The sequence below is a fragment of the Muntiacus reevesi genome, chromosome 9, assembly GCF_963930625.1.
Source record: "Muntiacus reevesi chromosome 9, mMunRee1.1, whole genome shotgun sequence".
Classification (NCBI taxonomy): Eukaryota; Metazoa; Chordata; class Mammalia; order Artiodactyla; family Cervidae; genus Muntiacus; species Muntiacus reevesi.
In genome coordinates, this window is record NC_089257.1 from 3,454,152 (window position 1) to 3,465,945 (window position 11,794).

General features: G+C 59.2%; 1 protein-coding gene across 1 annotated transcript; it reads left to right on the top strand.

The window, feature by feature from the left end:
* Positions 1 to 1,279: 1,279 nt before the first annotated feature.
* On the top strand, positions 1,280 to 11,084 carry SSRP1 (structure specific recognition protein 1). The gene is made up of 17 exons (XM_065944966.1): positions 1,280 to 1,425; positions 1,870 to 1,992; positions 2,417 to 2,602; positions 3,237 to 3,342; positions 3,639 to 3,829; positions 3,915 to 4,145; positions 4,286 to 4,389; positions 4,476 to 4,604; positions 4,792 to 5,013; positions 5,705 to 5,777; positions 6,165 to 6,303; positions 6,504 to 6,549; positions 8,491 to 8,620; positions 9,039 to 9,209; positions 9,377 to 9,465; positions 10,156 to 10,342; positions 10,592 to 11,084. The coding sequence occupies exons 2-17, from the start codon at positions 1,939 to 1,941 to the stop codon at positions 10,661 to 10,663; spliced, it is 2,130 nt and encodes a 709-aa protein (XP_065801038.1). The 5' UTR covers positions 1,280 to 1,425; positions 1,870 to 1,938; the 3' UTR covers positions 10,664 to 11,084.
* The last annotated feature ends 710 nt before the right edge of the window (positions 11,085 to 11,794 follow it).

Here is an 11,794-nt window from a genome sequence, read left to right on the forward strand (position 1 = left end):
ATCCATCCTGGCAGTGGCTAAGGTTCTACTTGCAGCATTGCATTATAACGCTGGGTGTTTTTTGTGGGAGTTGTTTTACTGTCAGAGTATTGATCTGAATCATCTGTTTGATTACATGCTCTTGGAAGCCTGGAACTGTTTCCATCTTGTTTGCTAGTTTCCTCAAATCCTACCACCGTGTCGGAGCTCAATGCATATTTACTGAATCTAGTTGAATTTATGTTGCTAGAGAGTGTGGGAACAGCCATCGTCCAGAGGGTAACACCATGAGTTCAGGGAGCAATGGTGTGTTCACGTTGTGTCTTGTCCCAGAATCGAAGCTACTGGTGTAACCTCACGTCAGACTGTCAGAGAAATGTTGAGTTTCAACATTCTGCCCTAATGTCTCCATGCTCGACAAGTATTGTCAGTCATTCTGAATGTAGAGTCACGGTGAGGATGACAGAGGAGTGCTAGACTGTGGTAGGTAGATCTGTCTTCAGCTCTGTCGCCAACTGAGACCCCCGGGGCTACTGCCGTAAGGGCCTCAGTTTTCCCCATCTGCAAAAAGAGGTTGGAGTGGACAAACCCAGACATCTCTCCCAAGTCTGGCCGCCTCTGATTTTGCAAGATGCACCCTAGGACTCTAGAAGGTGGGGTTGTGGGGGTGGCTGGCTTCTGCAGTCCCAGGGTGATAGGCTTTCAAAGCAGTTGTGGCTCCGTGATGAACCTGACACCAGCGCTTGAACTTGGCAAGGCCGCGGGCCAGCCCCTTCCAGGCAACTCACAACTTGCAGGGGCTGCTGGAAGCTTCGGGGTGGGGGGGTGTGTGTGCAGCGAGCTCATTTGCAAAAGGACCCAGTCCTCTCTGGACAGGGGAGGGCGGTGCAGTCACAGCGACATCAACGCCTGCATTCTTCTGGAAGCCAGTGGGAGGGGTTACTTCTCTGCACAACTCTTCCAATCTTTTCCTTCTTGGGTCAGACTCCTTTCTGCTTCACAGAAACCACTATTGTACAGGAGACACATGCGCATCATTCCAAGGGCCACGCGCTTCGGGGCCCAGTCTGTGAAAAACACTGCGCAAGTTAACTTTTAAAAAGCCCAGGCGTCTTTAGCGTTTCAGGGCCCCCCGATCTCCGGGCCCGGGGGTCGGGGGCCGCGCGGGGTGGTGGGGCCGGGGTCGGCGGCGCGCCGGCGGGCGGGGCCCGGAGGTCCTCCGGCGCCGCTGGCGCTCTAGCCAGGCCCCGCGCGGGCGGCGCCTCTCTAGCCGGCCGCCGTCTCTATGGCCGGCGCTTCCGGTGGCGGGACGCGGGGCCGCGCACGCGGGAAGAGCCTGCCAAGCGCCCCTGCCCGGCCCCTGCCCGGCCCCCGCCCGCGCCGTCCCCCCGCCCCGGCGCGCCCACCGCCTGGGCGCCGGTGGCCGCGAGGCTCCGGCCCGAGGAGGTGGGTGGTCGCCGGCCGCGTGCAGGGCGCGGGTCCGGCTCCCCCGCGGGGTGCGCGCGGTGGACCGGCCCGCGTTGGAGGCGACCGGCCGCGGGCGAGTCCATTCTGGGGGCGGGAGGAGCTGCGGGTCTGGGGGCGCTGGGGGTCTGGGGGGGCGCCCCGCGCGTTGAGCCGGCCGCGCCTGGGGGGCTGCGGTGCTCGGTGCCGCGGCGCCCGGTGCAGCGCCCAGGGCGGATGTCGGGTGTGGGGGGGTGTCAGCACTTCTTGGGGCAGGCCGGGCCCCCAGAACTGCGCCCGGCCCCCAAGGACTGGGCCCAGGCCCCGGAGCCCGGCCGGTGGGCTCCTGGGTGGAGGAGATCGGACGCATGCCCGGGGTAGCGGGCCCATCCCGGGGCACCATCAGCGGCCGTCCTTCCTACCCACCTCTCTCCCTCTCAAATCCAGATCCCCAGCGCGCCCTGCGTCTGCGCGCCCACCCAGGAATTTCGGGGGTACCATCAGGGCTAGGTCAGCATGGCAGAAACCCTGGAGTTCAACGACGTGTATCAGGAGGTGAAGGGCTCCATGGTGAGGAGGGCCCCGCGGAGGGAGGGGAGCAGGACCTGCAGGGCCACTGGCCGTGCCCATGCTCTGAATGGGCATGCTGGCTTGGAAACGGGGTCAGAGTACCCGTGTGTGCTTAGGGTTCCCCCCAGCTGAGAAGCGGCACTGGGGAAAGGACCAGAATCAGGTCCGCTTGAAGGGCCCCTCAGCTGCAGCCCCGTCTTGGAGCCTGGAACACTCCCTGCAAGGGTTGTGGATGCCTGAGCCAGGATCAGAGCCCAAGCGTCCTGGCGGGCTCGTCTCTCTTTACTGGCCCTCAGGGCTCCCCACGGCTGCTGCTGCTCCGGTCTGTGGATATCAGGCGGGCCGAGAAGGGGCGCCGGGTGGGACTGACCCTGGTCTGCTGCGCTGTGGCGTCCCCACGCATGTGGGCCTGTTTTCCCGACAGAATGACGGTCGGCTGAGGCTGAGCCGCCAGGGCATCATCTTTAAGAACAGTAAGACGGGCAAAGTGGACAACATCCAGGCCGGGGAGCTGACGGAAGGCATCTGGCGCCGGGTGGCTCTGGGCCACGGGCTTAAACTGCTTACGAAGAACGGCCACGTCTACAAGTACGACGGCTTCCGGGAATCGGTGAGACACCCTGTTGTCTTGACTGTGTATTTCCTTTAGTTTTAATCTTCTGGAGAGACAGGTGGGGGCCCTTCTTCTGATAACTGTGTGATCGCTGGCTTGGGCTCCTTACAGCAGGACCACTGAAGCCATTAAGCAGTCAATGTTCACTGTTGGGTCATCTCAGGAGATTCTTTGTTCCCTAACTCCAGAAGTTTTTCTACTGTCTTTATTTTATTATTTTTTTTTTGGTGGCTTCTGCCTGCTACCTTTATCCAGGTCCTGGGTCTTACCTGATGCTTTAGTTTGGGTTTTGTTTTTCCATTGTGGTCTGCGTGCATTAAAGATTTCACTTCATCTTCACTTCCACTTTTGCTAAAGCAATACTTGTTCAAACTCAGGAAAACATTGCAAGACCCATAACTGAGAATGTCAGCCCCTTACTTTATTCCTCCCACAGCCTGAGAAATAACCCAGAAATAACCTCTTTCAAAAGTCTTTTAAACAGTTTTATAGCTGCGACTCTTAAGTCAGCATGGATTTCTGATAAAAGGTATACTGGGACAGTTTCTCAGAAACAGATAATCCCAGAACATCCGTTTGTGTTCAGGCCATCAGGAGTTTACCGGGCTGGTTCTCTTTCCTCTCCCTACAGGAGTTTGAGAAGCTCTCTGATTTCTTCAAAACTCACTACCGCCTGGAGCTAATGGAGAAGGATCTGTGTGTGAAGGGTTGGAACTGGGGAACGGTGAAGTTTGGCGGTGAGTCCTCCCGGGAGATTTGAGGTTTCAGGGACGGAGGAGAGATGAAAGATTTCCCCCTTTGACTTTTCTTGCTCTCTTTCTGCCACTGTGTCTGATTTCTTGTCTGTTTGTAAATAATCATGTGTTTATCGGGGACCGACAGTGTGTTAGGCGGCCTGCCGGGTCCCGGGGGTCTGGGATGAACAGACAGCCCCTGGGCCCTCTCCGTAGGGAACCTGCAGTCTGGTGGGAGCGCAGTTCATGCTGAGCCAGGGGAAGAGCCTGTGGATGGGTCGTCCGCCTTTTCCCCACAGGGCAGCTGCTTTCCTTCGACATTGGCGACCAGCCGGTCTTTGAGATCCCTCTCAGCAACGTGTCCCAGTGTACCACGGGTAAGAACGAGGTGACGCTGGAGTTCCACCAGAACGACGACGCAGAGGTCTCCCTCATGGAGGTGCGCTTCTATGTGCCACCCACCCAGGAGGACGGCGTGGACCCCGTGGAGGTGAGGCCTCCCGCGCTGCTGAGCGGCCCTGGACAGCCCCGCAGCCGGCTCCCTGCGGCTTGATGACCTGCACGTGCCTCGGCAGGCCTTCGCCCAGAACGTGCTGTCGAAGGCGGACGTGATCCAGGCCACTGGAGACGCCATCTGCATCTTCCGGGAGCTGCAGTGTCTGACGCCCCGAGGCCGCTACGACATCCGCATCTACCCCACCTTCCTGCATCTGCACGGCAAGACCTTTGACTACAAGATCCCCTACACCACAGTGCTGCGGCTCTTCCTGCTGCCCCACAAGGACCAGCGCCAGATGTTCTTTGTGGTGAGCCGGGACCCTCGGGCCGGGACCCTGGGCCTGCCCGGGTCTTTGGGAGGCGGATGGCACCCGTGTCCGTCTAGTTCACTGGCTGGTCCTTGCGGAGCCCTGGCTGATGCTGAACCCGGTCGGTCCTTCCCCCGCAGATCAGCCTGGACCCCCCCATCAAGCAGGGCCAGACCCGCTACCACTTCCTCATCCTCCTCTTCTCGAAGGACGAGGACATCTCTCTGACACTCAACATGAATGAGTGAGTGAGGCTGTCCCCGGCCTGGGTGGTGGGCGGCGGGTGGGCGGAAGGCCACAGCGCCCTTGCCTGCATCTTGCTGTTTGCAGGGAGGAGGTGGAGAAGCGCTTTGAGGGGCGGCTCACCAAGAATATGTCAGGATCCCTCTACGAGATGGTCAGCCGGGTCATGAAAGCGCTGGTGAACCGCAAGATCACGGTCCCCGGCAACTTCCAAGGGTGAGCGCGCCGGCCTGGGCTGCTGCCTGCCGGGGGTTGGGGATGCACGCTCTGGGAATGCAGCCTCGAGGGGGCCTGGGTGAGCTGTCGCTCGAGGGGGCAGCCTCCTGAGGCTTATTCATTGGGGGGCCTGGGGCACGCTGTGTGCCCGCTGCCCCAGCGGCACTGAGTGCACCCCCTCCCCCAGGCACTCGGGGGCCCAGTGCATCACCTGCTCCTACAAGGCCAGCTCGGGGCTGCTGTACCCCCTGGAGCGGGGCTTCATCTACGTCCACAAGCCGCCCGTGCACATCCGCTTCGACGAGATCTCCTTTGTCAACTTCGCCCGTGGGACCACCACCACGCGTTCCTTTGACTTTGAAATTGAGACCAAGCAGGGCACGCAGTATACCTTCAGCAGCATTGAGAGGTGAGTGCCTCTGCCCAGCCCTCCCGGGCACCCTGGTCCCGACCCAGCCTCCTCCACCGGGCGGCCCGGCCACTCCAGGCCAGCGAGTCTTCTCTGACGCAGAGTTTTTCTTCTGCGGCCTGGCATTTGGTGGTCCCCCTTGGGGTGCTCAGCCCGTGTCAGCTAGTCCATTGCTTGCTTTCTGTACTTAAAAACACCCGAGTGCCCCGTGCGTTTGGTACTGGTCCTCCTCCTCTCCCTCACGATGGAAATGCTGTCTCCCTCTTCCGGGAATGAGCTCTGTGCCCAAGAACACAGCAGCTGTTTATCAAATGCTGGCTGGGGGCGACACGTTTCACAGACACGTTCACCCTCAACCTTCACAACAGCCTGAGAAGGATGGGTTACAGGCCAGCAAAACGCCGGGCATGTCCCCCCGCCGCCTCGCACCCCCTGCTCCTGCGTGTTAGACAGGCACACACCCTTCCTGCCTATTCTTCCCCTGAAATCTTAAGATCCTGTAAGTTTCCTTTGAGACCCACGTCCAGCTCCTCTGCTTGCCATCCACTGGGGGTCTCTGAGATCCCGGGCGCGATCGTGCTGCCGAGGGTTCGGGCCCCTCGGCCCCTGCCGCCCCGCGGAGTGTCAGGACAGCCCGCGGCCCAGCCCTCGTCAGCCCTGCCCATCGGCTGACGGACACCTCTCCTCACAGGGAGGAGTACGGCAAGCTCTTCGACTTCGTCAACGCCAAGAAGCTCAACATCAAAAACCGAGGGCTGAAAGAGGTACCTGGCCGTGCGCGGGAGGAGCCCCTGTTCTCGCTGTCGGGGAGGGGCCGGGGTTGGCGCGGCTGCTTTTTCACTCTCTCTTCTCTTCTCGCCCTTGTAGAAAAAAGAGGTGCGTGAGACCCCCCCCTCCGGGTACAGGCTTCCTGGCATGATCTTAGCGCAGGCTCCGCAGCCCCCAGGGGCCCCCCGGGGGCCGGGCGCGGGAGGGGCTTGGACTAACCGGGTCGGCAGGGAGTCGGGCAGACGCCCCGCCTGCGCTGTGTGTGGACACGCGGCCCCGGGGCTCCGGGGGCGGCCGCTCCGAGCTGCTCACAGGCATGGGGATGGCTTCCGCGGGCGCAGGGCGGCGGGGGGCTGGCCCTGAGCCCCGCGCCCGCCCTGCAGGGCATGAACCCCAGCTACGACGAGTACGCCGACTCGGACGAGGACCAGCACGACGCCTACCTGGAGCGGATGAAGGAGGAGGGCAAGATCCGCGAGGAGCACGCCAACGACAGCAGCGACGACTCGGGCGAGGAGACTGGTGGGCGGGGCGGGGGTCCCCGGGGGCGGGGCGGGGTCCCCGGGGGCGGGGCGGGGCGGGGGTCCCCGGGGGCGGTGGGGCAGTGCTGGGCAGGGCGGGGTCCCCGGGGGCGGGGCAGTGCTGGGCGGGGCGGGGCCCCCGGGGGCGGGGCGGGGCGGGGCCCCCGGGGCGGGGCTCACGCGGCCTGTGCTCTTTTTCAGATGAATCATTCAACCCGGGTGAAGAGGAGGAGGACGTGGCAGAGGAGTGAGTCGTGGGTCCAACCTGGCGGGGTGAGGGAGTGGCCCGTAGGCTTCAGGGGCCAGAATATTTCTGGGGTTCCCAAGTCCCGGAGTTACCTACTGACCGAGGGTAGAAAAGTGACCTCCGGCGAAGTGATACAGGGGCACGTTTGGAAAGCTGTCAAGACGCTTTGTAAGTGCAAAGCGCGTCCTGAACCCAGAAAAGGAGAGTGGAGAGAGAGTGGCCGTAGGGGCCGGAGCTTGCCCGCTTCCCATTTGGGGGTCCTGGGGTCAGGCAGTGCATCTCCGTGTCCTCCCCTGTGTAGTGTCCATCATGACTTTTTAAAAAAACATTTTATTTTTGGCCGCGCTGGGCGTTCCTTGCTGGGTGCAGGCTTTCTCTGGTTGTGGCGAGCAGGGGCTGCTCGCTGTAGTGGCCTCTCTTGTTTTGGGGCAGGGCTCCAGGAGCGAGGGGCTTCAGGAATTGTGACTCATGGGAATTGTGACTTAGCTGCTCTGCAGCGTGTTGGAATCTTCCCAGACCAGGGATCAAACCTGTGTCCCACCAGGAAGTTCTCTATCGATACTCTTGATTGCCACTGTCAGGAATCTGACTCAAACTGACTTTCTCGTAAGTGTGAGTTTTACCAGGTCATGTAACCAGATAGTTCAGTGATAGAATTGGGCTGAGGCACCTGAATCCAAAGGCTTCCCTGGTGGCTCAGACGGTAAAGAATCCGTCTGCAATGCGGGAGATGTGGATTCCATCCCTGGAATCATCCCAGGGGACGATTTCCTGGAGAAGTGGATGGCAACCCACTCCAGTTATTCTTGCCTGGAAAAATCCCATGGACAGAGGAGACACAACTAAGTGACTAAATCACCACCACCATGACCTGAATCCATGTGCTCAAAAGTTGTGAATCTTAATTTTCACTTCTTCTGATTTCCTTATTTTTAGATAGGTTCGCCGCACGCATTGCTAAATGACCCTGAGCAGCATGGGGCAGGCTCAATCCTACGGTTTAACACTCAGAAGTGCTGCCTTTTTCAGAGCAGCAGTGAATAGTGTGGTTGCCTCCCCTTTCCTGGGTCTGAGTTCTGAGAGGTGCTCTGATGGGCCAGAACTAAGCCATGGGACCCCCCCCCCACCCCAGAGCCTGTGATTGGGGTGAGCTCCCCCTGAATGGGGCTGGGTGGTTCCCAACAGGAAATTGGAGCACTCATATTCCAAAAGAATTATGAACAAAGCTTAGGCAGAAAAAAAAAAAAATCTGCTGGAGTCCACTAGTTCTGCTTGCCACATACTTGTGAAGGTTCGTGAGCAAACGCTTGTGAAAAAGCCTTGGAAACGGCTCTGCACCATGATTCAGGTGTAACGGAGCTCCGTCTTCTGAGGAGTTCCACGTGTGATGGAGAGGACCGCTTATGGGTACTGGGTTGGACTGAAGGTGGCCACCCACTTATATGGTAGCTGATTATCTCTTCGTCAGAAAGGACTGCAGGGTTAAAACAGTTAGCTCAGAGGAACCGGTGAAGTGGACCTGGGGCGTGTTCTGGGCAAGATGAGATGGTGGCTTTGACTCCAGGGGCATGAGGTCTGGGTTAGGTCGTGACCCAAGAAAGCTGCTGAGGCCCACTGCGTCGTTTGCTTCTCACTGATGGATTCGACGAGGAAGCCACTGCCACGGCCGGGTGGCGATCGGGCGGTCGAAGGCATGTCAGCGAGAGGAGGACACGTGCTCAGCCCTGGTCCATCTCTGCTGTCAGACCAGGTTTGATCCCTGGTCTGGGAAGATTCCAACACGCTGCAGAGCAGCTAAGTCACAATTCCCATGAGTCACAATTCCTGAAGCCCCTCGCGCCCTGGAGCCCCTGCCCCAAAACAAGAGAGGCCACTGCAGCGAGCAGCCTGTCTTTGGGCTCGCTGTCCTGTCCTGAGCTGTTGGGGGGCTGTCCTCCACAGGTTTGACAGCAACGCCTCCGCCAGCTCCTCCAGTAATGATGGCGACAGCGACCGGGAAGAGAAGAAACGGAAGCAGCTTAAAAAGGCGAAGATGGCCAAGGACCGCAAGAGCCGAAAGAAGCCCCTCGAGGTGCAGACTCTGCTGGGCAGTGGGGGGAGGCTGTCCTCTTTCCATCCTCCTGCAGCCCCCCATAGGGCCTGCGGACTGGTGCTGCTGGGCCGAGTTTTGTAACCACCGGCGCTGGCCTTGAGGAGGAGCCTGGAGAATTTTCAGTCTGGCCCCTGAGACAATTAGCTTCTGGGAGATCCAGATTGGGAGCAGGCTTCTGTCCCCAGAGCCCAAGGAGGGGGTTCTTCGTGAGCTCAGGCTGGGGTGCAGAGCGGCGGAGGACATGGTCTCCGTCCCTGGGGGGCTCTCTGTCTAGCCTGTCTCTGCCCAGTCTTTTCTCCATTGTGTCCCTCTAAGAAGGAGGTCCAAGTCATCCCTTGGGGAGAATGTGGAGCTTTGTGGGCAGTAGGTGGCCGACGGCCTCTGGGTTCCCACGCAGGTAAAGAAGGGCAAGGACCCCAATGCCCCCAAGAGGCCCATGTCTGCCTACATGCTGTGGCTGAATGCCAGCCGGGAGAAGATCAAGTCTGACCATCCAGGCATCAGCGTCACAGACCTCTCCAAGAAGGCGGGCGAGATCTGGAAGGGAATGTCCAAGGAGAAGAAGGAGGCAAGGGGCCGCGCGCACGCGGCGTCGAGAGCCTGGGACCGGACGGAGGCGGGCGGGACCAGGGCAGCGGCTCTGTGCTGGTTTTGCCTGCACTGGGGCAGGAGGGCTTTCTGTTTTTTTTTTTTTTTTTCTGTTTTTTTCATTCCCTGTGTGTATGTGTGTGACAGGAGTGGGATCGCAAGGCTGAGGATGCCAGGAGGGAATATGAAAAAGCCATGAAGGAATATGAAGGCGGCCGTGGAGAGTCCTCTAAGAGGTGAGAGTTGGAAACAAAATGACCCAGGCGCTGCTTTTCTGGCAGATACGTTTGCAGTTCCAGGTTGAGAAGTGGGTGTTAACAGACACACTTCTGCCTGCAGTAGGGCAGTGCTGCTCAGATCGGGGTAGGCAGGCGCCCAGGTGTGGGGCATGGGCTGCAGGATTTCTGAAGGTAACTTTGATAAATAGGCTCATTTTCCTAAGAGCCGTATTTTCCTTCAATTTTATTTCAAGGTGTGGAGGAGATTAAAAATAATCATTATGGAGCATAATTCACATGAAGTTTTAAAGATAAAGTAGCAGACGTTAGGAAGATCCCTTAGAGAAGGAAATGGCAGCGCACTCCCGTATTCTTGCCTGGGAAGTGCCATGGACAGAGGAGCCCGGCGGGCTGCAGTCAGCAGGCTCTCAAAAGAGTGGGACGCGACTTAGTGACTCAACAGACGTTAAGCACGTTTTGCATATGGGGGTGCTTCAGGCTGTAGCCCTTGATCCTTCCGGTGATTCAGTTATGATGAGCTCCCCTGGGGCGCTCGGGGCTGACACACCTGTCTGTGTGTGTTTAGCGTGAGCTGGGGAGTGTGGCTGGGATTGGGAAAGGCCCTCCCTGTGAAAACCAGGAGAGGTTCAGCCCTGATGACGTGGGGAACCTGAGGGCCCAGTACCCTCTTCCCTCTTGCTCACCTAGGGATAAGTCCAAGAAGAAGAAAAAAGTCAAGGTGAAGATGGAGAAGAAATCCACACCCTCGCGGGGCTCATCATCGAAGTCTTCATCAAGGCAGCTGAGCGAGAGCTTCAAGAGCAAAGAGTTTGTGTCCAGTGATGAGAGCTCTTCCGGAGAAAACAAGAGCAAAAAGAAGAGAAGGCGGAGTGAGGTGCGGCGGGGCTTGGGGGGCTGTGGGGCCTGGAAGGGGGGGGCCGCTGGGCTGGTGGTGGGACAGACAGACACTCCTGGACAGAGGGGTAAATGAAGGGGAGCGGGTGGGTGGAATCTGTGCTTCTGAAGGCTAACACGGGTGCAGGGAGCGGGTAGCCAAGTGGGGGGTCCTTCCCTGAAAAGTTGCTGGGGGCGAGGGTGGCCTGGACTCTGCACTTCTCCCCTGTAAGAGACCTTTGGCTTTCAGGACTCTGAAGAAGAAGAACTAGCCAGTACTCCCCCCAGCTCAGAAGACTCGGCGTCAGGATCTGATGAATAGAGAGGAAGATTGTGTCTCGTGGATCTTGCCCCGTCCCAGCCCGAGTCTCCCCACCCGTGTTTTAGTATCCGTTTTCTCCTATGAAATGCAGTCCTTGGATTCTGCGCCATCTGAACAAGCTTTCCTGCTAGCCTGCACTTCCTGGGGCCGCAGGGGAGGTGTCTCACCCTGTGGCTTCAGAAGGTGGCTGTTTATAACCCGGGGATACATCGGGTGCGGGCCAGGGCAGGGCCGGATCCCACCGCGCCCCCTGCCTTCCTGGCCTTTGGGGAACAGCTGCTGCTTGTCCTGTACAAGTTGCCGCAGGCAGGGGTCCTGTGAGGGCAGGTCTGTAGCTCCTAACTGGGGCCTATTTCTACTTTTATTTTGTATTTCTGGTCTGTGAAAAATGAACATTTAATAAAGGGAACTGACTTTGGCAGTTGCGTCCTTAGGCCTTCTCTCTCACCCCGCTGTATGGCTCTCACTCTTGGTGTTTACTGCACTCATCTGACCCTTCAGCTGGGAAGTGAGTCTCCAGGTACAGCCTGTTCTGTTCCCGGCTGGACAAGCACTGGTTTTCGGTCTCTTCTGGTGGGATGGGCCACCTGAGAGTCTAGAAATGAGAGCTGATCTGATTAGGCCGCCTCTCTCATAGCAGCACTCCATTAGCGAAGGTGAGAGGGCAGCTCCGGCTCCAGCCTTAAGAGTCCAGGGTCTTGGAAGTCTGCAGATAATGGAATCAGGATTGACCAAGCTTCCCCGCAAACGGGGGGAATGGAAACCCGAGCCCGCAGAATTGGGGGGAGAGTGCTGTGTGTTGGGGTGGGGGGTGGCAGTGTAGCCTGATAGGGGTTCAGGAAAGGGGTGGAGTATGTGTGAAGGAGGAAGGGTATGCGGCATTGTTAACGCTGGGGGATTTATGCTGCGCGGGGCAGGCATGCCTGCTAAGCCGCTGCAGTCCTGTCCGACCCTCTGCGGCCCTGTGTGGACTGCAGTCCGCCAGGCTCCTCTGTCCACGGGACCCTCCAGGCAGGGATCCTGGGGAGGGCTGCCGTGCTGACCAGGGATGTGCCACCTGGGAACGCGGGGGCAGGCGCCGCGGGAGACGCGCGAGGGTCAGCGGTCATCCCCGCGCGCTGCAGACAGCCG

Coding starts and splice junctions, on each gene's coding strand:
- SSRP1 (XM_065944966.1), top strand. CDS start 1,939: ATGGCAGAAACCCTGGAGTTCAACGACGTGTATCAGGAGGTGAAGGGC. Junction 3,343..3,638: donor GGGAACGGTGAAGTTTGGCG/GTGAGTCCTCCC, acceptor TTTTCCCCACAG/GGCAGCTGCTTTCCTTCGAC. Junction 4,605..4,791: donor GTCCCCGGCAACTTCCAAGG/GTGAGCGCGCCG, acceptor CCCCTCCCCCAG/GCACTCGGGGGCCCAGTGCA.